At 46.0% G+C, this 22,630-nt stretch overlaps 1 protein-coding gene and 1 pseudogene across 1 annotated transcript; one reads left to right on the top strand and one right to left on the bottom strand.

The window, feature by feature from the left end:
• Positions 1-906: 906 nt before the first annotated feature.
• On the bottom strand, positions 907-2,121 carry LOC125546901 (annotated as a pseudogene).
• A 9-nt stretch (positions 2,122-2,130) lies between these two features.
• LOC125546900 (cytochrome P450 81Q32-like) lies at positions 2,131-3,196 on the top strand. The gene is made up of 2 exons (XM_048710999.1): positions 2,131-2,428; positions 2,568-3,196. The coding sequence occupies exons 1-2, from the start codon at positions 2,131-2,133 to the stop codon at positions 3,194-3,196; spliced, it is 927 nt and encodes a 308-aa protein (XP_048566956.1).
• Positions 3,197-22,630: the final 19,434 nt, after the last annotated feature.

Below are 22,630 nucleotides of genomic sequence, written 5' to 3'. Positions count from 1 at the left end.
AATTTTTAGTAACTTCAAATAAAAGTGAACCAAACTCAACAATATTGATAGCAACTACTCCTACAAGTGCCTAGGGCCTATATCATGCATCAAAACTACTTGGAACCACATAAATTTGACATGCAAGCTCAAGAACAAGGTCACCTAAGCAGCAAAAATATGCAATGAATAAAGCACTAGAACAAAAACTAATTGGACCAATGGAGGAGTCACATACCAAGGAACGATCCCCCCAAGCAGTTTTGTGAGAGGTGCTTTGAGCAAGGAGATCAAAAATGGCAGCAAAATGAGCTTGGACTCTGGTATGAACTGGATAATCGTGTTTGTGGGAGGAAGGAGTGTGTGGGTGCAGGAATAAGTGGAGGAGGGCCACCATGGGCCCACGTGGCAGGGGGCGCGCTCAGGGGGTAGGGCGCGCCCTCCACCCTCGTGGCCTGGTGGATGCTCCCCCTGTTGTGTCCTCAGTGCCAGATATTCTCAAATATTTCAAAAAAAAATCATATTTAAATTTCAGGGCATTTAGAGAACTTTTATTTTCGGGGTATTTTTATATTACACAGATAATTCAGATAACAGACAGAAAATACTATTTTTATTTTATTTAATATAAATAACAGAAAGTAAAAGGAGGGTACAAGGAGTTGTGTTTTCTAAATTCATCCATCTCATGATCACCAAAAGGAATCCTAACTTGCACCCAATGTAAAAGGAGGGCCGCTGCACGGATGGCGTTTTTGAAAAGAGGTAATAGCACCCTAAGTACCCTAACTTGCACCCAATGTGATGATTTAGTTCCAAAGTTGTAAAACTTGACCAAACCATACCTTAACTTGCACCTCATGTGATGATTTAGTCGCAGGCCAATCACAGCTCGCCAATTGACTGGACCGGTCAGCGCATGCAGTTTTGCAGAAACCCCCTGCCGTTTCCAATTATCAACCCATTCTATTCTTCAAAGCAGAGCAAACCGTTGGAAAAAAGAGCGCGAATTGTATAGGAGAGGATGTTACGTACCGCACAGCGCGGAGGCGAGGTTGCCGTTGTTGATGAAGTCGGTGACGACAAGATTCTCGTCGGGCGACCAGTAGTAGGCGCGCAACCGCACCACGTTGGCGTGCCGCACGCGCCCGACGGCGCCGGTCTCCGCCGCGAACTCCTTGTACTGCTTCGGGGCCGCGGTGCCGCCGCCCAGCCGCCGCACGGCCCCCGGCGTCGTCCCGTTGCCCACCACCACCTTGTACATGATCCCCTTCCCGCCCTTCCCCAGCACGTACGCGACCGCAGCAGCTCGTCCAGCTCTATCCGAAACCCCTTGTCTATCGCCACCAGCTCCCCGTCCTCGCCGCCGCCTCCGCCCCCGGAACCGTTGCCGCGTTTCTTCTCGCCGCCGCCCGCGTCTGACCCGTCCGATGAGTTCCCGCAGGTGTTTGCGTGCATGCACGGGCAGGCGAAGAGCACTCGCTCCTCCTCGTCCTCGTCGTCGTCGATGTCGTCCCCGCGCCGGTCGCGCAGCTTCCAGTATATGTACACCACGGTGACTCTGATGAGGGCGACGCCGGCCGCGTCGGCGACCGAGATGAGTACGATGAGGCTGGTCTTCATCGGTTGGCTAGTGCCGCCGGCGCTGCCGCCGGAGCCAGTGGTGGTCGGAGGTGGCGTGGAGGAGGATGCCGACGGCGGGGCCGCGCGGCAGGGGACCTGGAGCGGGAAACCGTAGAGCCCGGGGTTGTTGAGGAAGGCCGTGGGGCCCTGGCTGGCGAGGGACCCGGACTGCGGGATCTCGCCGGAGAGGTTGTTGAAGCGGAGGTCGAGGGTGACGGTCGCCGGGAGACGTCCCAGCTCCGGCGGCACCGCGTCGGAGAGGCGGTTGCGGGAGATGTTCAGCGTACCGGCCAGCGCCTGGAGCTTGCCGAGCTCAGGCGGGATGGCGTCCGTGAGGGAGTTGGACGACAGGTCGAGCAGCTGCAGGCTCTCCATCTGCGGCAATGCGACGGCCGGTATGTGACCGGAGAACCCATTGTTTGCAAGGAGCAGCCGCTGCAGCTGCCTGCAGCGCCCGAGCGCCGGCGGGAAGGCGCCGGTGAGGTTGTTGTCGTAGAGGAAGACGGAGTGCAGGGACGTGCGTTGGACATGTCCCTGGAGGCGCGGGAGTTTAAGCAGGTGGTGGACGAGATCATCCCGCTCATCGGCGCGGCCAATGTGTGGGACTACCTGCCGGTGATGCGGTGGCTCGACGTGTCCGGCGTGAGGAGCAGGATCCTGGCCACGGTGAGCAGGAGGGACGCCTTCCTCCACCGGCTCATCGACGCCGAGCGGCCGAGGATGGACGAGGGCGAGAAGAAGAGCATGATCGCCGTGCTCCTCACTCTGCAGAAGACGGAGCCGGAGCTGTACACTGATCAGATGATCATCGCTCTGTGTGCGGTAAGTCACTTTTCCACTTGGCTGCTTCTCACATACCCGAGTACTTCAACTGTCAGTTTCTTCATTAAGGACATTGGCAATTTGGCATCATCAGTAGATTTTGGACTCGTTTAAGTCATCAGATAGCAACAACTCGACCAGAGTCATTGTGATAGGAACGGAGACCACCTCAAGCACATGGGCGATGTCGCTCCTGCTGAACCACCCGGCGGCGCTGAAGAAGGCACAGGCCGAGATCGACGCGTCCATCGGGACCTCCCGCATGGTCACCGCCGACGACGTGCCCCGCCTCAGCTACCTCCAGTGCATCATCAACGAGACGCTACGCCTGTACCCGGCGGCGCCGCTGCTGCTGCCGCACGAGTCCTCCGCCGACTGCAAGGTCGGCGGCTACGAGGTGCCGAGCGGCACCATGCTGATCGTGAACGCGTACGCCCTCCACAGGGACCCGGCTGTATGGGAGGACCCGACGGCGTTCCGCCCGGAGCGGTTCAAGGACGGCAAGGGCGACGGGCTGCTGCTGATGCCGTTCGGGATGGGGCGGCGGAGGTGCCCCGGCGAGGCGCTGGCGCTGCAGACGGTCGGGGTGGTTCTCGGGACGCTGGTGCAGTGCTTCGACTGGGACCGGGTGGATGGCGTGGAGATGGACATGACGGAGGGGGTGGGGATCACCATGCCCAAGGCCGTGGCTTTGGAGGCCGTGTGTAGGCCACGCGCGGCCATGCGCGATGTTCTTCAGATCAAACTTCTTGGCATCTCATATGTACAGTAGTTTCCAGTAGCATTGGCCCATATGTACAGTAGTTTCCAGTAGAAGTGGGGATGACTGCGGGTTGATAATTGGAAACGGCAGGGGTTTTCTATAAAACTGCGTGCGCTGACCGGTCCAGCCAATTGGCAATGTGATTGGCCTGGGACTAAATCATCACATGAGTTGTAAGTTGGGGTATGGTTTGGTCAAGTTTTGCAACTTTGGAACTAAATCATCACATTAGATGCAAGTTAAAGTACCTGGGGTGCTATTACCTCTTTTGAAAAGGATGTAGCACACAGAGTAGATCTGAGGCGCGAGCCGGGGCGGCTGCGTGCGGAGTGGAGAAGAAGCGCAGCTGAGACGTCAGCGAGTTGGAGAGGTGCCGGTCCAGTAGGGCCACACGAACATGCGGCAGTCAGAGACGCGCCTGGCGATGGCGGTTTAGAGATAAAAACGGAAACCGAGCTTCAGCCCGTGGCCTCGTCCAAACTTGATGTTTGACTTGTCAATCCACCCCGATGTTGGAATCCTGTATGTTCACGTAAGGCAAATCATGCTATTTTTCTTCTCTAATTCTCGACTGAACCTCCTGGTACATTCCTTGTAGCAATCAGAGTTGCCCAATAGAAAATTGTTTTGGCTTCACGTGATATACTAGTCGAGAAGTACACCAGACTTTGAAACCATTAGGCTGTGACGCTTGATGTAATGGAAACAATTTGACCGTGTCAGCGAATCCTGTACGCGGCGGTCTGGCGAATCAGACCAAAAAACAAACACAACTTGATGATTTCCATCGTACGGATGGACTTCCTGTTTGCATTTTGGCCTCTTGCAGCAGTACTTTCGAAATTTGGCTCCGGACTGACGGAACGCCAGGTCGCACGCACGGACGCACAGATTCAAACCTAATTTTTCTTAAACTCAAATCTGACGGATTACAAATCTGAACCGATAAACTTAAAGTTGATGCAGATTATTCCAATCAGGTTCTTCTTCATCGAAAAAATCACAAACTCCTCGATCCCTGGGAAAGATCCCTCCAAGAACTCAACACCATCGTGCGCGTGCCCCATGGTGGGCGCTAACTGTCGTGGAATTGTCACGTCAGATGTCCTTAGTATGAGGACTTAGTCGCGAGGCCAACGCATCTATGTGGTAGCTTGAGAGGGGTTGAGCGGAATCGAGAGACGCAACACAAGACAAGGGTTTAGACAGCTTCGGGCCCCGGGAAACATCATCCGGTAACAACCCTACATGTTGTTTGAGGCTAGATCTCATTATCATCACGAGGGAGTCGCCGTAAACCGGCTCTCCTCTAGTTGTGTCTAGCCCTAGAGATTGTTTCTTGCTCCTCCCCCTTTGAGGAGCCCTGCCCCTCCTTATATATGTTGAAGGGGTGGGTTACATGTGGAGTCCAACTCGGACTTTAACTTAAACTATTTTGACTTCCCTTACTGGGCTTCTTAACGTCTGCCGGTTTAACATTGTTCTGCCGGTTTAACATTGTCTGCCGGTTTAACATTGTCTGTCGGTTTAACACCAGCCGGTTTACCGTCTGTCTTAGCCATCTGTCTTGACTCTCTGTCTTAACTCTCCGCTGGTTTACCATCCGCCGGTTTACCAAGTCCCAGCCGGTTTACAACTCCAACCGGGTCATACAGCGGGGTATATCCCCGACAGGTATCTTTCTTTTATTAGTAACAATGTCTTTCATATACTTAGCATAAGGATTCATTTTGAGCATATCAGTTAATCGCATACGCAAAAAGATAGGTCTAATCATTTCAGTAAAGCACTCAAAATCCTCATCATCTTTTTTCTTGGATGGTTTGGGAGGAAAAGGCATGGGTTTCTGTACCCAAGGCTCTCTTTCCTTCTGTGTTCCCTAGCAACAAAGTCTTTCTTATCATAACATTGATTCTTTGATTGTGGGTTATCAAGATCAACAGCAGGTTCAATTTATATATCATTATCATTACTAGGTTGAGCATCAACATGAACATTATCATTAACATTATCACTAGTTTCAGGTTCATTACCAGATTGTGCTTCAGTATCAGAAATAGAAATATCATTTGGATTCTCGGGTGGTTCAGGAATAGGTTCACTAGAAGCATGCAAAGTCCTATCATTTTTCCTTTTCTTCCTTTTAGAAGGACTAGGTGCATCTATATTATTTTTCTGAGAATCTTGCTCAATTCTCTTAGGGTGGCCTTCAGGATATAGAGGTTCCTGAGTCATTCTACCAGTTCTAGTAGCCACTCTAACAGCATAATCATTATTCTTACTATTTAATTCATTGAGAAAATCATTTTGAGCCTTACGTACTTGTTCTACTTGAGAGGTAACCATAGAACCATGTTTACTAATAAGTTTAAGTTCACCTTTGACATTAGCCATATAATCACCCAAGTGTTCAAGCATATCAGCACTGCGTTTTAATTCTCTACCAAAATAAGCATTGAAGTCTTCTTGCTTAATCATAAATTTATCAAATTCATCTAAGCATTGGCTAGCAAACTTAGTAAGAGGGATTTCAGCTTTATCATATCTATTGAGAGAATTTACCTTTACTACCTATGTCGGGTTATCAAGACCATGAATTTCTTCAATAGGTAATGGATTAAGATCATATGTTTCTTCAACATGCGGTAAATTAAGACCATGTATTTCTTCAATAGGAGGTAAATTCTTAACATCTTTAGCTTTAATACCCTTTTCTTTCATGGATTTCTTTGCCTCTTGCATATCTTCAGGACTGAGAAATAGAAAACCTCTCTTCTTCGGAGTTGGTTTAGGAATAGGCTCGGGAAGTGTCCAATTATTTTCATTAGTCAACATATTATTCAATAGAATTTCAGCTTCATCCGGTGTTCTTTCCCTGAAAACAGAACCAGCACAACTATCCAGGTAGTCTCTGGAAGCATCGGTTAGTCCATTATAAAAGATATCAAGTATTTCATTTTTCTTAAGAGGATGATCAGGCAAAGCATTAAGTAATTGGAGAAGCCTCCCCCAAGCTTGTGGGAGACTCTCTTCTTCAATTTGCACAAAATTATATATATCCCTTAAAGCAGCTTGTTTCTTATGAGCAGGGAAATATTTAGCAGAGAAGTAATAAATCATATCCTGGGGACTACGCACACAACCAGGATCAAGAGAATTAAACCATATCTTAGCATCACCCTTTAAAGAGAACGAAAATATTTTAAGGATATAAAAGTAGCGAGTTCTCTCATCATTAGTGAATAGGGTGGCTATATCATTTAATTTAGTAAGATGTGCCACAACAGTTTCAGATTCATAGCCATAAAAAGGATCAGATTCAACCAAAGTAATTATATCAGGATCAAAAGAGAATTCATAATCCTTATCAGTAACACAGATAGGTGAAGTAGCAAAAGTAGGGTCGGGTTTCATTCTAGCATTAAGGGATTGCTGCTTCCATTTAGCTAATAACTTCTTAAGATCGCTTCTGTCATTACAAGCAATAATAGCTCTAGCAGATTCTTCATCCAGAACATAACCCTCAGGCACAACAGGAAATTCATATTTATTAGGGGAGAGTCTTCATCATCACTATCTTCAATATAATCAGTTTCAATAATTTCATTCTCTCTAACCCTAGCAAGTTGTTCATCAAGAAATTCACCAAGTGGCACCGTAGTGTCAAGCATAGAAGCAGTTTCATCATAAGTATCATGCATAGCAGAAGTGGCATCATCAATAACATGCGACATATCAGAATCAATAGCAGAAGCAGGTTTAGGTGTCGCAAGCTTACTCAAAACAGAAGGTGAATCAAGTGCAGAGCTAGATAGCAGTTCCTTACCTCCCCTCGTAGTTGAGGAATAAATCTTGGTTTTTGGATCTCTCAAGTTCTTCATAATGATAAGAAGATATAAATCCCAAGTGACTCAAAGAATAGAGTTATGCTCCCCGGCAATGGCACCAGAAAATAGTCTTGATAACCCATAAGTATAGGGGATCGCAACAGTTTTCGAGGGTAGAGTATTCAAACCAAATTTATTGATTCGACACAAGGGGAGCCAAAGAATATTCTCAAGTATTAGCAGCTGAGTTGTCAATTCAACCACACCTAGAAACTTAATATCTGCAGCAAAGTGTTTAGTAGCAAAGTAATATGATAGTAGTGGTAACGATAGCAAAAGTAATGGTAGCTAAAGTAATGTTTTTGGTATATTGTAGTGATTGTAACAATAGCAATGGAAAAGTAAATAAGCGAAGAACAATATATGGAAAGCTCGTAGGCAATGGATCGGTGATAGAGAATTATGTCGGATGTGGTTCATCATGTAACAATCATAACCTAGGGTGACACAGAACTAGCTCCAATTCATCAATGTAATGTAGGCATGTATTCCGAATATAGTCATACGTGCTTATGGAAAAGAACTTGCATGACATCTTTTGTCCTACCCTCCCGTGGCAGCGGGGTCCTAGAGGAAACTAAGGGATATTAAGGCCTCCTTTTAATAGAGTACCGGACCAAAGCATTAACACATAGTGAATACATGAACTCCTCAAACTACGGTCATCACCGGTAAGTATCCCGATTATTGTCACTTCGGGGTTAACGGATCATAACACATAAGAGGTGACTATAGACTTGCAAGATAGGATCAAGAACTCTCATATATTGATGAAAACATAATAGGTTCAGATCTGAAATTATGGCACTCGGGCCCTAGTGACAAGCATTAAGCGTAGCAAAGTCATAGCAACATCAATCTCAGAACATAGTGGATACTAGGGATCCAACCCTAACAAAACTAACTCAATTACATGATAAATATCATCCAACCCGTCACCGTCCAGCAAGCCTACGATGGAATTACTCACGCATGGCGGTGAGCATCATGAAATTGGTGATGGAGGAAGGTTGATGATGACGATGGCGACGGATTCCCCTCTCCAGAGCCCCGAACGGACTCCAGATCAGCCCTCCCGAGAGGTTTTAGGGCTTGACAGCGGCTCTGTATCGAAAAACGCGATGAATCCTTCTCTCTTATTTTTTTTCTCCCCGAATGCAAATATATGGAGTCAAGGTTGAGGTCGGTGGAGCTCCAGGGGGCCCACGAGGTAGGGGGCGCACCTAGGAGGGCAGGTGCGCCCCCACCCTCGTGGCTAGGGTGTGGGTGTTGGAAATATGCCCTAGAGGCAATAATAAAAGCATTATTATTATATTTCCTTGTTCATGATAATTGTCTTTATTCATGCTATAATTGTGTTACCGGAAATCGTAATACATGTGTGAATAATAGACACCAACATGTCCCTAGTAAGCCTCTAGTTGACTAGCTCGTTGATCAACAAATAGTCATGGTTTCCTGACTATGGACATTGGATGTCATTGATAACGAGATCACATCATTAGGAGAATGATGTGATGGACAAGACCCAATCCTAAACATAGCATAAGATCGTATAGTTCGTTTGCTAGAGTTTTTCCAATGTCAAGTATCCTTTCCTTAGACCATGAGATCGTGTAACTCCCGGATACCGTAGGAGTGCTTTGGGTGTACCAAACGTCACAACGTAACTGGGTGACTATAAAGGTATACTACGGGTATCTCCGAAAGTGTCTGTTGGGTTGACAGGGATCAAGACTGGGATTTGTCACTCCGTATGACGGAGAGGTATCACTAGGCCCACTCGGTAATGCATCATCATAATGAGCTCAAAGTGACCAAGTGTCTGGTCATGGGATCATGCATTACGGTACGAGTAAAGTGACTTGCCAGTAACGAGATTGAACGAGGTATTGGGATACCGACGATCGAATCTCGGGCAAGTAACATACCGATTGACAAAGGGAATTGTATACGGGATTGATTGAATCCTCGACATCGTGGTTCATCCGATGAGATCATCGAGGAGCATGTGGGAGCCAAGATGGGTATCCAGATCCCGCTGTTGGTTATTGACCGGAGAGTGATCTCGGTCATGTCTACATGTCTCCCGAACCCGTAGGTCTACACACTTAAGGTTCGGTGACGCTAGGGTTGTAGGGATATGTATATGCAGTAACCCAAATGTTGTTCGGAGTCCCGGATGAGATCCCGGACGTCATGAGGAGTTCCGGAATGGTTCGGAGGTAAAGAATTATATATAGGAAGTGCTGTTTCGGCCATCGGGACAAGTTTCGGGGTCACCGGTATTGTACCGGGACCACCAGAAGGGTCCCGGGGGTCCACCGGGTGGGACCACCTGCCCCGGGGGGCCACATGGGCTGTAGGGGTGTGCGCCTTGGCCTGTATGGGCCAAGGGCACTAGCCCCAAGAGGCCCATGCGCCTAGGGTTCAAGAAGGGAAGAGTACCAAAGGGGGAAGGCACCTCCTAGGTGCCTTGGGGAGGAGGGATTCCTCCCTTGGCCGCCGCCCCCCTAGGAGATTGGATCTCCTAGGGCCGGCGCCTCCCCCCCCCCTATGCCCCCCTATATATAGTGGGGAGATGGCAGACTTCCTACCCACGCCTTTGGTGCCTCCCTCTCCCTCTCCAACACCTCCTCCTCCTCCATAGAGCTTGGCGAAGCCCTGCCGGAGTACTGCAGCTCCACCACCACCACGCCGTCGTGCTGCTGCTGGAGCCATCTTCCTCAACCTCTCCTTCCCCTTTCTGGATCAAGAAGGAGGAGACATTGCGCTGACCATACGTGTGTTGAACGCGGAGGTGCCGTCCGTTCGGCGCTAGGATCTCCGGTGATTTGGATCACGTCAAGTACGACTACCTCATCCCCGTTCCTTGAACGCTTCCGCGCGTGATCTACAAAGGTATGTAGATGCAATCCAATCACTCGTTGCTAGATGAACTCCTAGATGGATCTTGGTGAAACCGTAGGAAAAATTTTGTTTTCTGCAACGTTCCCCAACAGTGGTATCAAAGCCAGGTTTATGCATAGTTCTCTTGCACGAGTAGAACACAATTTGTTGTGGGCGTTGATGTTGTCAACTTTCTTGCCGCTACTAGTCTTATCTTGCTTCAGCGGTATTGTGGGATGAAGCGGCCCGGACCAACCTTACACGTACGCTTACGTGAGACCGGTTCCACCGACTAACATGCACAAGTTGCATAAGGTGGCTGGCGGGTGTCTGTCTCTCCCACTTTAGTTGGAGTGGATTCGATGAAAAGGGTCCTTATGAAGGGTAAATAGAAGTTGACAAATCACGTTGTGGCTTTCACGTAGGTAAGAAAACGTTCTTGCTAGAACCCTATTTCAGCCACGTAAAACTTGCAACAACAATTAGAGGACGTCTAACTTGTTTTTGCAGCAAGTGTTCTGTGATGTGATATGGCCAAAGTTGTGATGAATGATGAATGATATATATATGTGATGTATGAGATGTTCATGCTATTGTAATAGGAATCACGACTTGCATGTCGATGAGTATGACAACCGGCAGGAGCCATAGGAGTTGTCTTTATTTTTTGTATGACCTGCGTGTCATTGAGAAACGCCATGTAAATTACTTTACTTTATTGCTAAACACGTTAGCCGTAGTAGTAGAAGTAATAGTTGGCGAGCAACTTCATGGAGACACGATGATGGAGATCATGGTGTCATGCCGGTGACAAGATGATCATGGAGCCCCAAGATGGAGATCAAAGGAGCTATGTGATATTGGCCATATCATGTCACTATTATTATTTGATTGCATGTGATGTTTATCATGTTTTTGCATCTTGTTTACTTAGAACGGCGGTAGTAAATAAGATGATCCCTCATAATAATTTCAAGAAAGTGTTCCCCCTAACTGTGCACCCTTGCGACAGTACGTTGTTTCGAAGCACCACGTGATGATCGGGTGTAAGATTCAAACGTTCACATACAACGGGTGTAAGACAGATTTACACATGCAAACACTTAGGTTGACTTGACGAGCCTAGCATGTACAGACGTGGCCTCGGAACACGGAAGACTAAAAGGTCGAGCATGAGTCGTATAGAAGATACGATCAACATGAAGATGTTCATCGATGTTGACTAGTCCGTCTCACGTGATGATCGGACACGGCCTAGTTAACTCGGATCATGTTATACTTAGATTACAGGAGGGATGTCTATCTAAGTGGGAGTTCATTGAATAATTTGATTTAGATGAACTTAATTATCATGAACTTAGTCTAAAATCTTTACAATATGTCTTGTAGATCAAATGGCCAACGTAGTCCTCAACTTCAACGCGTTCCTAGAGAAAACCAAGCTGAAAGACGATGGCAGCAACTATACGGACTGGGTCCGGAACCTGAGGATCATCCTCATAGCTGCCAAGAAAGATTATGTCCTACAAGCACCGCTAGGTGACGCACCCGTCCCACAGAACCAAGACGTTATGAACGCTTGGCAGACACGTGTTGATGATTACTCCCTCGTTCAGTGCGACATGCTTTACAGCTTAGAACCGGGGCTCCAAAAAACGTTTTGAGAGACACGGAGCATACGAGATGTTCGAAGAGCTGAAAATGGTTTTCCAAGCTCATGCCCGGGTCGACAGATATGAAGTCTCCGACAAGTTCTTCAGCTGTAAGATGGAGGAAAATAGTTCTGTCAGTGAGCACATACTCACAATGTCTGGGTTACACAACCGCTTGACTCAGCTGGGAGTTAATCTCCCGGATGACGCGGTCATTGACAGAATCCTCCAGTCGCTTCCACCAAGCTACAAGAGCTTTATGATGAACTTCAATATGCAGGGGATGGAAAAGACCATTCCTGAGGTATTTGCAATGCTGAAATCAGCAGAGGTAGAAGTCAAAAAGGAACATCAAGTGTTGATGGTGAATAAAACAACTAAGTTCAAGAAGGGCAAGGGTAAGAAAGCCTTCAAGAAGGACGGCAAGGGAGTTGCTGCGCCCGGCAAGCAAGCTGCCGGGAAGAAGCCAAAGAATGGACCCAAGCCCGAGACTGAGTGCTTTTATTGCAAGGGAAGTGGTCATAGTGAGGTTGAGAATCAACGTGACAGGAAAATCAATTTCCTGCGATCAGATCATGGAGGAGAATACTTGAGTCACGAGTTTGGCACCCACTTAAGAAAATGTGGAATAGTTTCACAACTCACGCCGCCTGGAACACCTCAGCGTAATGGTGTGTCCGAACGTCGTAATCGCACTCTGTTAGATATGGTGCGATCTATGATGTCTCTTGCCGATTTACCGCTATCTTTTTGGGGCTATGCTTTGAGACTGCCGCATTCACTTTAAATAGGGCTTCGTTGAAATCCGTTGAGACGACACCGTATGAATTATGGTTTGGGAAGAAACCTAAGCTGTCGTTTCTAAAAGTTTGGGGATGCGATGCTTATGTCAAGAAACTTCAACCTGAAAAGCTCGAACCCAAGTCGGAAAAATGCGTCTTCATAGGATACCCTAAAGAAACTATTGGGTATACCTTCTACCTCAGATCCGAAGGCAAGATCTTTGTTGCCAAGAATGGATCCTTTCTAGAGAAAGAGTTTCTCTCGAGAGAAGTAAGTGGGAGGAAAGTAGAACTTGATGAAGTATTACCTCTTGAACCGGAAAATGGCGTAGCTCAAGAAAATGTTCCTGAGGTGCCTGCACCGACTAGAGAGGAAGTTAATGATGATGATCAAGATAATTCTGATCAAGCTCCTACTGAAATTCGAAGGTTCACAAGGACACGTTCCGCACCAGATTGGTACGGCAACCCTGTCTTGCAAATCATGTTGTTAGACAACAGTGAACCTTCGAACTATGAAGAAGCGATGGCGGGCCCGGATTCCAACAAATGGCTGGAAGCCATGAAATCCGAGATAGGATCCATGTATGAAAATGAAGTATGGACTTTGAAAGTGCAACTATCCCTAGGTGGTTTTGGTAATTCATAACAACATATAGCTCATTGAGCTAATGCTATTCCAAGATGATTATTTCAGGAAAGCTCAATGATTGGCATGGTATGGATGTGAAAGTGGAACCCTCAAAATGCTAAGGACAAAGGATTGGCTCAAGCTCAAAAGCTCAAGACTCTTCATTTTATATTTTAGTGATCCAAGATCACATTGAGTCTTTAGGAAAAGCCAATACTATCAAGGAGGGATGAGGTGTTGCTTAATGAGCCTCTTGCTTCATGTGCTTAGTGATATGCTCCAAAACCCTCAACTACTTTCCCATATCCACATATGACCTAAACCCAAAGCCAAACTCGGTCCTACCGATTCTTTCTATCCGGCGCCACCGAGTTTTACTTGTCATAAGCCACTGCCAAACCCTAGCAAATCGGTTCTACCGATAGGGATCTCGGTCTCACCGAGATGGGATTGCAAACTCTCTATTTCCCTTTCGTAACTTTTCGGTCTCACCGAAAGAGCGGATCGGTCCCACCGAGATTGCAATGTAAATTCAGTGTTTCCTTTTTGTAACTTTTCGGTCTCACCGAAAGAGCAAATCGGTCCCACCGAGTTTGCCTGACCAACTCTCTGGTTAGCTAATTAACAAATTCGGTCTCACCGAGTCTGTGTAATCGGTCTCACCGAGATTACGTTATGCCCAAACCTAACCATATCGGTCCTACCGAGTTGCATGTCAGTCCCACCGAAAATCTCTAACGGTCACTAGGTTTACCTTTTCGGTCCGACCGAGTTTGTTGATTCGGTCCCACCAAGATTGGAAAACTGTGTGTAACGGTTGGATTTTGTGTGGAGGCTATATATACCCCTCCACCTCCTCTTCACTCGTGGAGAGAGCCATCAGAACACATACACAATTCCAACTCATATGTTCTGAGAGAGAACCACCTACTCATGTGTTGAGACCAAGATATTCCATTCCTACCATATGAATCTTGATCTCTAGCCTTCCCCAAGTTGCTTTCCACTCAAATCTTCTTTCCACAAAATCCAAATCCTATGAGAGAGAGTTGAGTGTTGGGGAGACTATCATTTGAAGCACAAGAGCAAGGAGTTCATTACCTACACACCATTTGTTACTTCTTGGAGAGTGGTGTCTCCTAGATTGGCTAGGTGTCACTTGGGAGCCTCCGACAAGATTGTGGAGTTGAACCAAGGAGTTTGTAAGGGCAAGGAGATTGCCTACTTCGTGAAGATCTACCGCTAGTGAGGCAAGTCCTTTGTGGGCGATGGCCATGGTGGGATAGACAAGGTTCCTTCTTCGTGGACCCTTTGTGGGTGGTTGCTTCTTCGTGGATCCTTTGTGGGTGGAGCCCTCCGTGGACTCGCGCAACCGTTACCCTTCGTGGGTGGAGCCGTCCGTGGACTCACGCAACCGTTACCCTTTGTGGGTTGAAGTCCCCATCAATGTGGATGTAGGATAGCACCACCTATCCGAACCACGGGAAAAACTACCGTGTCTCCAATTGCGTTTGATTTCTCCAAACCCTTCCCTTTACATTCTTGCAAGTTGCATGCTTTACTTTCTGCTGCCAATATACTCTTTGCATGCTTGCTTGAATTGTGTGATGATTGCTTGACTTGTCCTACAATAGCTAAAATCTGCCAAGAACTAAAATTGGGAAAAGGTTAAGTTTTTATTTGGTCAAGTAGTCTAATCACCCCCCTCTAGACATACTTTCGATCCTACAAATGGTATCAGAGCTTTGGTCTCCATTTGCTTTGATCTCCATAGCTTTTGGTGGTCATAGTCTTGGTTTCACAACCTAGGAGAGTATGGCGTCTAGCGAGGGAAATTATCACCGTAGAGGTCCTTACTTTGATGGTACTAACTTTGCTAGTTGGAAGCATAAAATGAAAATGCATATTCTTGGACATAACCCCGCCGTTTGGGCTATTGTGTGTGTTGGTTTGCAAGGTGACTTCTTTGATGGGAAAGAACCAAACCGTGAAGCTACCGCGGATGAGTTGAAGATGTTGTAATACAATGCTCAAGCTTGTGATATTCTCTTCAACGGATTGTGCCCCAAAGAATTCAACAAAATCAGCCGTCTTGAGAATGCAAAGGAAATTTGGGACACTTTGATTGATATGCACGAAGGTACCGACTCCGTCAAGGAATCCAAGTTGGATGTGCTTCAAAGTCAACTTGACAAGTTCAAAATGAAGGATGGTGAAGGTGTCGCTGAAAGGTACTCTAGGCTTGCTCTCATCACAAATGGGATTGCCGGCTTAGGAAGTGAAGAGATGACCGATAGATTCATCATCAAGAAGATTCTAAGAGCCTTGGATGGAAAATATGATACCGTGTGCACATTGATCCAAATGATGCCCAATTACAAAGATCTCAATCCAACGGAGGTGATTGGAAGAATTGTTGCTCATGAGATGTCACTTAAGGATAAACAGGAACTTCACAACAAATCAAGTGGTGCCTACAAAGCCTCATGTGAAGCCCCTACATCATCAAGTGAGAAACAAAACTTCAATGAAGAATTGAGCTTAATGGTGAAGAACTTCAACAAGTTCTACAAGAGTAGAAGCAAAGATAGAAGCTTCAAGTCAAGGTCCTACAATGACAAAAGATCTTCTAGTCGAGAGCGAAACTGCTATAGTTGTGGAAGACCCGGACACTATTCCAATGAGTGTACGGCTCCCTACAAGAGAAGAGAAGATTCTCCAAAAAGAAGAAGCAAAGAATCACCACCAAGAGAGAGAAGGAGTAGAGATGATCGTTATGAACGAAGATACTCACGGAGAAGCAAGGATTCGGAAAGGAAGGAAAAATCATCAAGGAGCTACACAAAACGAAGACATCAAGCTCATGTTGGTGAATGGGTATCCGGCTCCGACTCCGACAGTCACTCCGAGAGAAGTTATTACTCCGACTCCAAAGATACTCAAGATGAAGGTGTTGTCGGTCTAGCACTTGTGTCAACCAACTCCTACGACATATTTGACTCACCAAATGAAGGAATTGGAAGATGCTTCATGGCCAAAGGTCCTAAGGTAACACACCCCGAGTATGTTGGTTTCAATAGTGATGAAGATGACTTGTTAGGTGATGATTTGCTTGTTGACAACTCTAGTGATGAATACTATGATGAAACGTCAATTAATCATGCTAATCAAGATAAAACGAATGACAATGATAAGGAGAATATTGAGGCTCTAACTAAAGAACTAAACACTCTTAAGTTAGCTCATGAAACTATCTTCGAAGATCATCGAGAACTTTTAAGAGCTCATGAGAAATTACGCTTTGAAAAGCTCAATCTTGAGCAAGAGCATGAGTTCTTAAAAGCAATCAATGATGATCTCCGCAAGAAAAGTTCTTCTTACATTGCCAAGCGTTTACTCTTATCCACTTACATGCCTCAAGTCAAGTCTAGTAACAAGAACAAGAAAGATTCTTCCTCTAGCAGTAACAATGATCATGCTAAATCCAATATTGTTGCTTCTAGTAGTTCTCTTGATTCCACTAATGATTGTCTTAGCCAAGTTACACTTGAGCAAGAAAATAGCTTATTGAAGGTAATTATAGAGAAAGGAGTGTACAAAAGCCTTGCCGGGAGTAAGCAATTCGATGAAATTGTGCGCAAGCAAGGAATGCACCGGAAGAATCAAGGTGTTGGTTTTGAACGAAAGTTCAATGCCAATGGAGTTGAGTGGGAAGAAGATCAATACCCCAAGACAAAGTTTGTTCCTCAACAAGAGAAGTATGATACTTCTTTCAAGGGGACACAAGCTCAAGATGATCTTCCACCACAAGACTACAAGCAAAAATGCAAGGACAAGCTTCAAGAGGAAATTGATGCATTTGAAGAAGCTCCTAAGACCTTAGTCAAGTGGATTCCCAAGACTACTTCAAGTTCCACTTCATCAAGTACGACTACAACTCCAAGGATTCCCATCAAGATGGTGTGGATCCAAAAGAAGAAGAACTAGAGAGTTCTTGAGGGTGACTCCACCAACATACTTCACTCTTATCATTTTGGCAAGAACAAGTGCAATCAACTTCCACATCTTGCACTAGTTCAAGGAGTCACAAACCCTCTTGTTGGTAAGACAAGGGACAAGGTAACCTAAAAGTTTTCATGGACATCATCTTGTGTGTGCATCACTCTATGTCTATGGATATCCTTGTTTGTTCCTTGTGGGACTAACCCATGTAGGTATTGAAAGTGCAATTCACTCAAATGGATAGCTCCAAGTGATCTACATCAACATTGAGCATCCAGATCTTCAACATCTACATGAAGTCATCATCGACAAAACCCGAGGTTAGTTCATCCCTCTAAGGGGGGATATCACATCTAGGGGGAGCTTTACTCTAACACTTGAGCTAAAGCAACTCTAAAGATGTGAACACAACAATGCTTTATGTAAAAGTGGTAACCCCACTTGAGCTTAAACGATGAGTATGACCTATGATCAAGTGTTCTCACTTGACTCCTAAGTCAATATACTCATATATAGATGACCTTGTCATCGCAAATTGCTTGGTAGATGCTAGAATTGGTTGTGCATGACTTGTCACATATTTCATTTACCATCTTATTGTGTGAGCATGCCGGTTGCATATTTTACTCATTCGAGGACATCCACTTGTTGTTTTGATTGTTTGGTTTTATTTCCTTTTGCCAAGTGGATGGACAAGAATGCCTAAGAACCTCCCCTAGCTATCTATGCTTTTCTCGTCTCAAACTCTATTCATGCTACATCACAAAATTTGATCAAGTCAGATTCGAACCACTCTGTGTGAGGAGCGCTCGGAGTCCCCGATTCGTCATAGACTTAAACTTCCAAAACCTCTTTATGATTCTCGGTCTGACCGATACCCCACTTTCGGTCCTACCGAGATCATTAAGTTGATCTAGGTTTTCGATCTCGGTGCAACCGATTTGAACCTTTCGGTCACACCGAGTTGCAACAACTGTATACAGTTTTGCATCTCGGTGCCACCGAGTTGTTCCACTCGGTCACACCGACAAGATCGGGCTATATATAGCCACGGGCAAAAATTTGGAAATTTCTCTGAACCCCTTCGCCCGCGCGATAGCCTGCTCTGCCAACGTGGTCTCCGGATCGTCTCCTCGCCGCCAGCCGCCTCCAGTCGCTGGTCTTCGTCGCCGTCAACGGAATTCTACCCCGCCGTTGCCGTCGTAGCGAGTCTCCGCCGAACTAGGGTATGGACTCGATCTTTGTGCTATTCCCCAATCCGATTCTTAGCACATTGTGATCATCATGATTCTTGCCACGATTGAAACACTCCTATCCAGTAAATGCGCTCGTAGATTAGGTTTGATTCGAAAATTTTAGGGTTAGGTTTCCGCCGAAACCATCTCGGACCCACCGAGTTGAAAAACTCGGTCCCACCGATTTGGCTTATGCCATTGCACAAGTGAGACTCGGACTGACCGAGAATTACTTATCGGTGTGACCGATTTTGGAACTCTGTGAAACCCTAGCAGTCTCGGTGCCACCGAACTGTGACTCGGTCCAACCGAGTTCACTAGTTTAGGTTCCAAAACTGCTTCGGTATCACCGAGTTTGAAAATCGGTAGATCCGAGATGATTTCAGTGGGAAACTAAAACTAAGTTTTTGGATCATTCTTTTGAAAAAATCTCTGCATTTTGTGATGCTCATCCACTCTACCTCATCTATAAACTGTTCACAGGGTCAGCAGTCAGCTTGTTCATCATGTCAGACCAAAGTGATAGCCAGAACATGTCAGAAGAGCAAGTGCAGACGAGTGAGGGCACTAGTCCCTCAATTTCTTCAGATGATGGCAGCAGGAGCACTCCTAGCAATTTGCCAAAAGCTGCCACCAGACAGAGGAAGAAGAGAACTTCAGATTCTGAGGATGAAGATTATGTGGCAGAAGAGGAAGCAACTTCCAAGAGAGTTGAACCAGCTCAAGGCACAAAGCCAGGCCTGAAAGTCAAAAGGCCAGTAGGCAGGCAGCCTATGTCAAAGGCCAGAGCTTCAACTGAAAAGCCTGCACCCAAAGAGCCAGTTGCTGCTGAAGGAAAGAAAAGGAAGGAAAGGGTCAAGAAGACCGTAGCCAGAGTGCTTGGAAAGGCTTCCATCATGGAAGAGGAAGAGGAAGAAGAGGTTGCTGCACCAGCACCTAAGGCACCTAAGCTTATGGGTGATGCTATCAGGACAGGGGCTGCCACATCTAAGCCCAAAGAAGCACCCAAAGCTGCCTCCAAGCCCAAGTCTGCACCAAAGAGAAATACAAGGAGCATACCTGCAACTGAGAAGAACAAGGCCCCAGTGCCTGAAGCTGCAGAAGAAGATGATGAAGAGCAAGTACTCAGAAAACTCAAGCCCAAGATCCCAGACCACAACGATGTTCATCCTGTGGCTGAGGATATGAAGCTCAGGAGAGACTCAGGGCTCAGGAAGTGGAGAGAAGCAGACCCGTATGCTTCAAGGAGAAGAACTGCTATGGATTACAGATTTCACACCAAGGAACAGCAGGACTTCTATGAGACAGTGCTGCTTGATAAGAAGCCAATAGTCTGTGATATGAGATGGGTTGACTGGCAATACATCAAGGACAACGAAGAGCACTACCCTGGAGTGCAAGACAGCTTTAGTGCTTGTGGAGTTGCAGACTTTGTTGGGCAGAAGCTCACAAAGTGGAATGAGGAGCTTATCATGCAGTTCTACTCCACAGCACACTTTTATCCAAATGGTAGGATAACTTGGATGTCTGAGGGTACGAGGTACCAATCTACAGTTGCTGAATGGGCTCAGCTGATCAATGCCCCTGAAGAGCATGAGGATGACTTGGACATTTATGCCAAGAAGAAGATGGACCACAACTCTATGTCCAATATGTACAAGGAAATTCCAAATGAAGCACTTGACACTTTCAAGTTTGGCTCAGTGCACTATCTTCTGTCAGGGCTGCCAACTATCAATTGGATCTTGAGACACACTCTGTTGCCCAAATCTGGAGATCACAAGATGATCCGAGGCCATGCAATCAATTTGCTTCATGTATTTGATGTACCTCAGAAATTCAAGGTCATGAGCCTCATAGTAGAGACAATCAAGAGGACAGCAGCAGACCAGAAGAGGAGCTGTGGATATGCCCCACAGATTCAGGAGCTCATCAACTCAAAGATGGGCACAGGCATATACTCATTGGACAAGGAACACCTGCCCATCCATCCAGATTTTGAAGATAATCAAGTTGTTATGACTGAGAATGAACCATCGTCTACCCAAGCACAAGCAAAGAAGGAGAAGGCAAGGAAGGAGAAAGCTGCCAAGATGCCAACTCAAGAGGAGGCATCTGAATATTTCTTGAAAACTAAACAAGAGCAGCTTGGTTACCTAATTGCATCCACCCTGCGGATTGAGAAAGGACTAGCCACCCTAACTCAGAACCAGGCAAGCCTAGAGAGAATTATGGAACAAAAGTTCTATGACTTGGATGTCAAGGTGACAGAGATTCAGACTACAGTGGAGAGCTCCAGGATGACATGCAGGAGAGGAGAGGCAGGACTACAACTGATGCCTTTGCCAGAGTGCCACGAGGTCCAAGGTCGTCTACAGTGCCAGTTGCTGACACCAGAGCCACCACTTCTGCACCAGCTACAGCCTCAGTTCCACCAGCTCCAGCATCTACTTCAGCCCCAACTCCAGCGTCTACTTCAGCGTCTACAGAAGCCTTCGTCCTTGGAGTGATCCGGACTCCACCACCACCTGAAGATCAAGCCTGAGCGTCGATCTAGCACTATGCATTTTCTAGGAACTTTTTGGTAACTTGTTGCCAAAGGGGGAGAAAAATGTATAGATCATAGGCTTCGAGAGAGAGAGTGTGTTGCTTTTTTCTCTCTTGCTTTATTTGGTGGTTTTTTGAACTTTGTTTGCTTTTGAGTGCTTGAGATACTATGTCATTGCTCGTGAGACATTGATGATCATGTGTTTGATCATAAGCTACACTTAATGTTTGCTTAATGCTATTATCTTATCTATCTTATGTGATCATTCACTATTCTTGGTGATGAGTGCATGTATTTCATTCTTATCATTTTAAGTGCTCCACCAAGATGTATGTGACATGGAAGAGTAACCCATGACTCTAACTCTTTGTGCATTTGCAGTCCAAAGCAAATTTTAAATATGCACAAATTTAGGGGGAGCTCTTACTTATCACATACTTCTCAAAGCGACGATATATTTCATGCTTATTATCATTTGTCGAAGCTTTGATCTATATGTTGTCATCAATTACCAAAAAGGGGAGATTGAAAGTGCAACTATCCCTAGGTGATTTTGGTAATTCATAACAACATATAGCTCATTGAGCTAATGCTATTCCAAGATGATTATTTCAGGAAAGCTCAATGATTGGCATGGCATGGATATGGATGTGAAAGTGGAACCCTCAAAATGCTAAGGACAAAAGGATTGGCTCAAGCTCAAAAGCTCAAGACTCTTCATTTTATATTTTAGTGATCCAAGATCACATTGAGTCTTTAGGAAAAGCCAATACTATCAAGGAGGGATGAGGTGTTGCTTAATGAGCCTCTTGCTTCATGTGCTTAGTGATATGCTCCAAAACCCTCAACTACTTTCCCATATCCACATATGACCTAAACCCTAAGCCAAACTCGGTCCTACCGATTCTTTCTATCCGGCGCCACCGAGTTTCACTTGTCATAAGCCACTGCCAAACCCTAGCAAATCGGTTCTACCGATAGGGATCTCGGTCTCACCGAGATGGGATTGCAAACTCTCTGTTTCCCTTTCGTAACTTTTCGGTCTCACCGAAAGAGCGGATCGGTCCCACCGAGATTGCAATGTAAATTCAGTGTTTCCTTTTTGTAACTTTTCGGTCTCACCGAAAGAGCAAATCGGTCCCACCGAGTTTGCCTGACCAACTCTCTGGTTAGCTAATTACCAAATTCGGTCTCACCGAGTTTGTGTAATCGGTCTCACCGAGATTACGTTATGCCCAAACCCTACCATACGGTCTACCGAGTTGCATGTCAGTCCCACCGAAAATCTCTAACGGTCACTAGGTTTACCTTTTCGTCCGACCGAGTTTGATTCGGTCCCACCGAGATTGGTAAATTGTGTGTAACGGTTGGATTTTGTGTGGAGGCTATATATACCCCTCCACCTCCTCTTCATTCGTGGAGAGAGCCATCAGAACACATACACATTCCAACTCATATGTTCTGAGAGAGAACCACCTACTCATGTGTTGAGGACCAAGATATTCCATTCCTACCATATGAATCTTGATCTCTAGCCTCCCCAAGTTGCTTTCCACTCAAATCTTCTTTCACAAATCCAAATCCTATGAGGAGAGAGTTGAGTGTTGGGGAGACTATCATTTGAAGCACAAGAGCAAGGAGTTCATTACCTACACACCATTTGTTACTTGTTACTTCTTGGAGAGTGGTGTCTCCTAGATTGGCTAGGTGTCACTTGGGAGCCTCCGACAAGATTGTGGAGTTGAACCAAGGAGTTTGTAAGGGCAAGGAGATCGCCTACTTCGTGAAGATCTATCGCTAGTGAGGCAAGTCCTTTG

This window comes from Triticum urartu, chromosome 3, assembly GCF_003073215.2.
Source record: "Triticum urartu cultivar G1812 chromosome 3, Tu2.1, whole genome shotgun sequence".
Taxonomy (NCBI): Eukaryota; Viridiplantae; Streptophyta; class Magnoliopsida; order Poales; family Poaceae; genus Triticum; species Triticum urartu.
Note: the sequence above shows the minus strand (reverse complement) of the source record. Positions and strands in the feature narration are given on the sequence as shown.

What these genes read in the sequence shown, in the direction of transcription:
- LOC125546900 (XM_048710999.1), top strand. Translation starts at nt 2,131, where the DNA reads ATGTCCCTGGAGGCGCGGGAGTTTAAGCAGGTGGTGGACGAGATCATC. An exon ending in CATCGCTCTGTGTGCGGTAA is followed by an intron (nt 2,429 to 2,567) that starts GTCACTTTTCCA and finishes ACTCGACCAGAG; the next exon opens with TCATTGTGATAGGAACGGAG.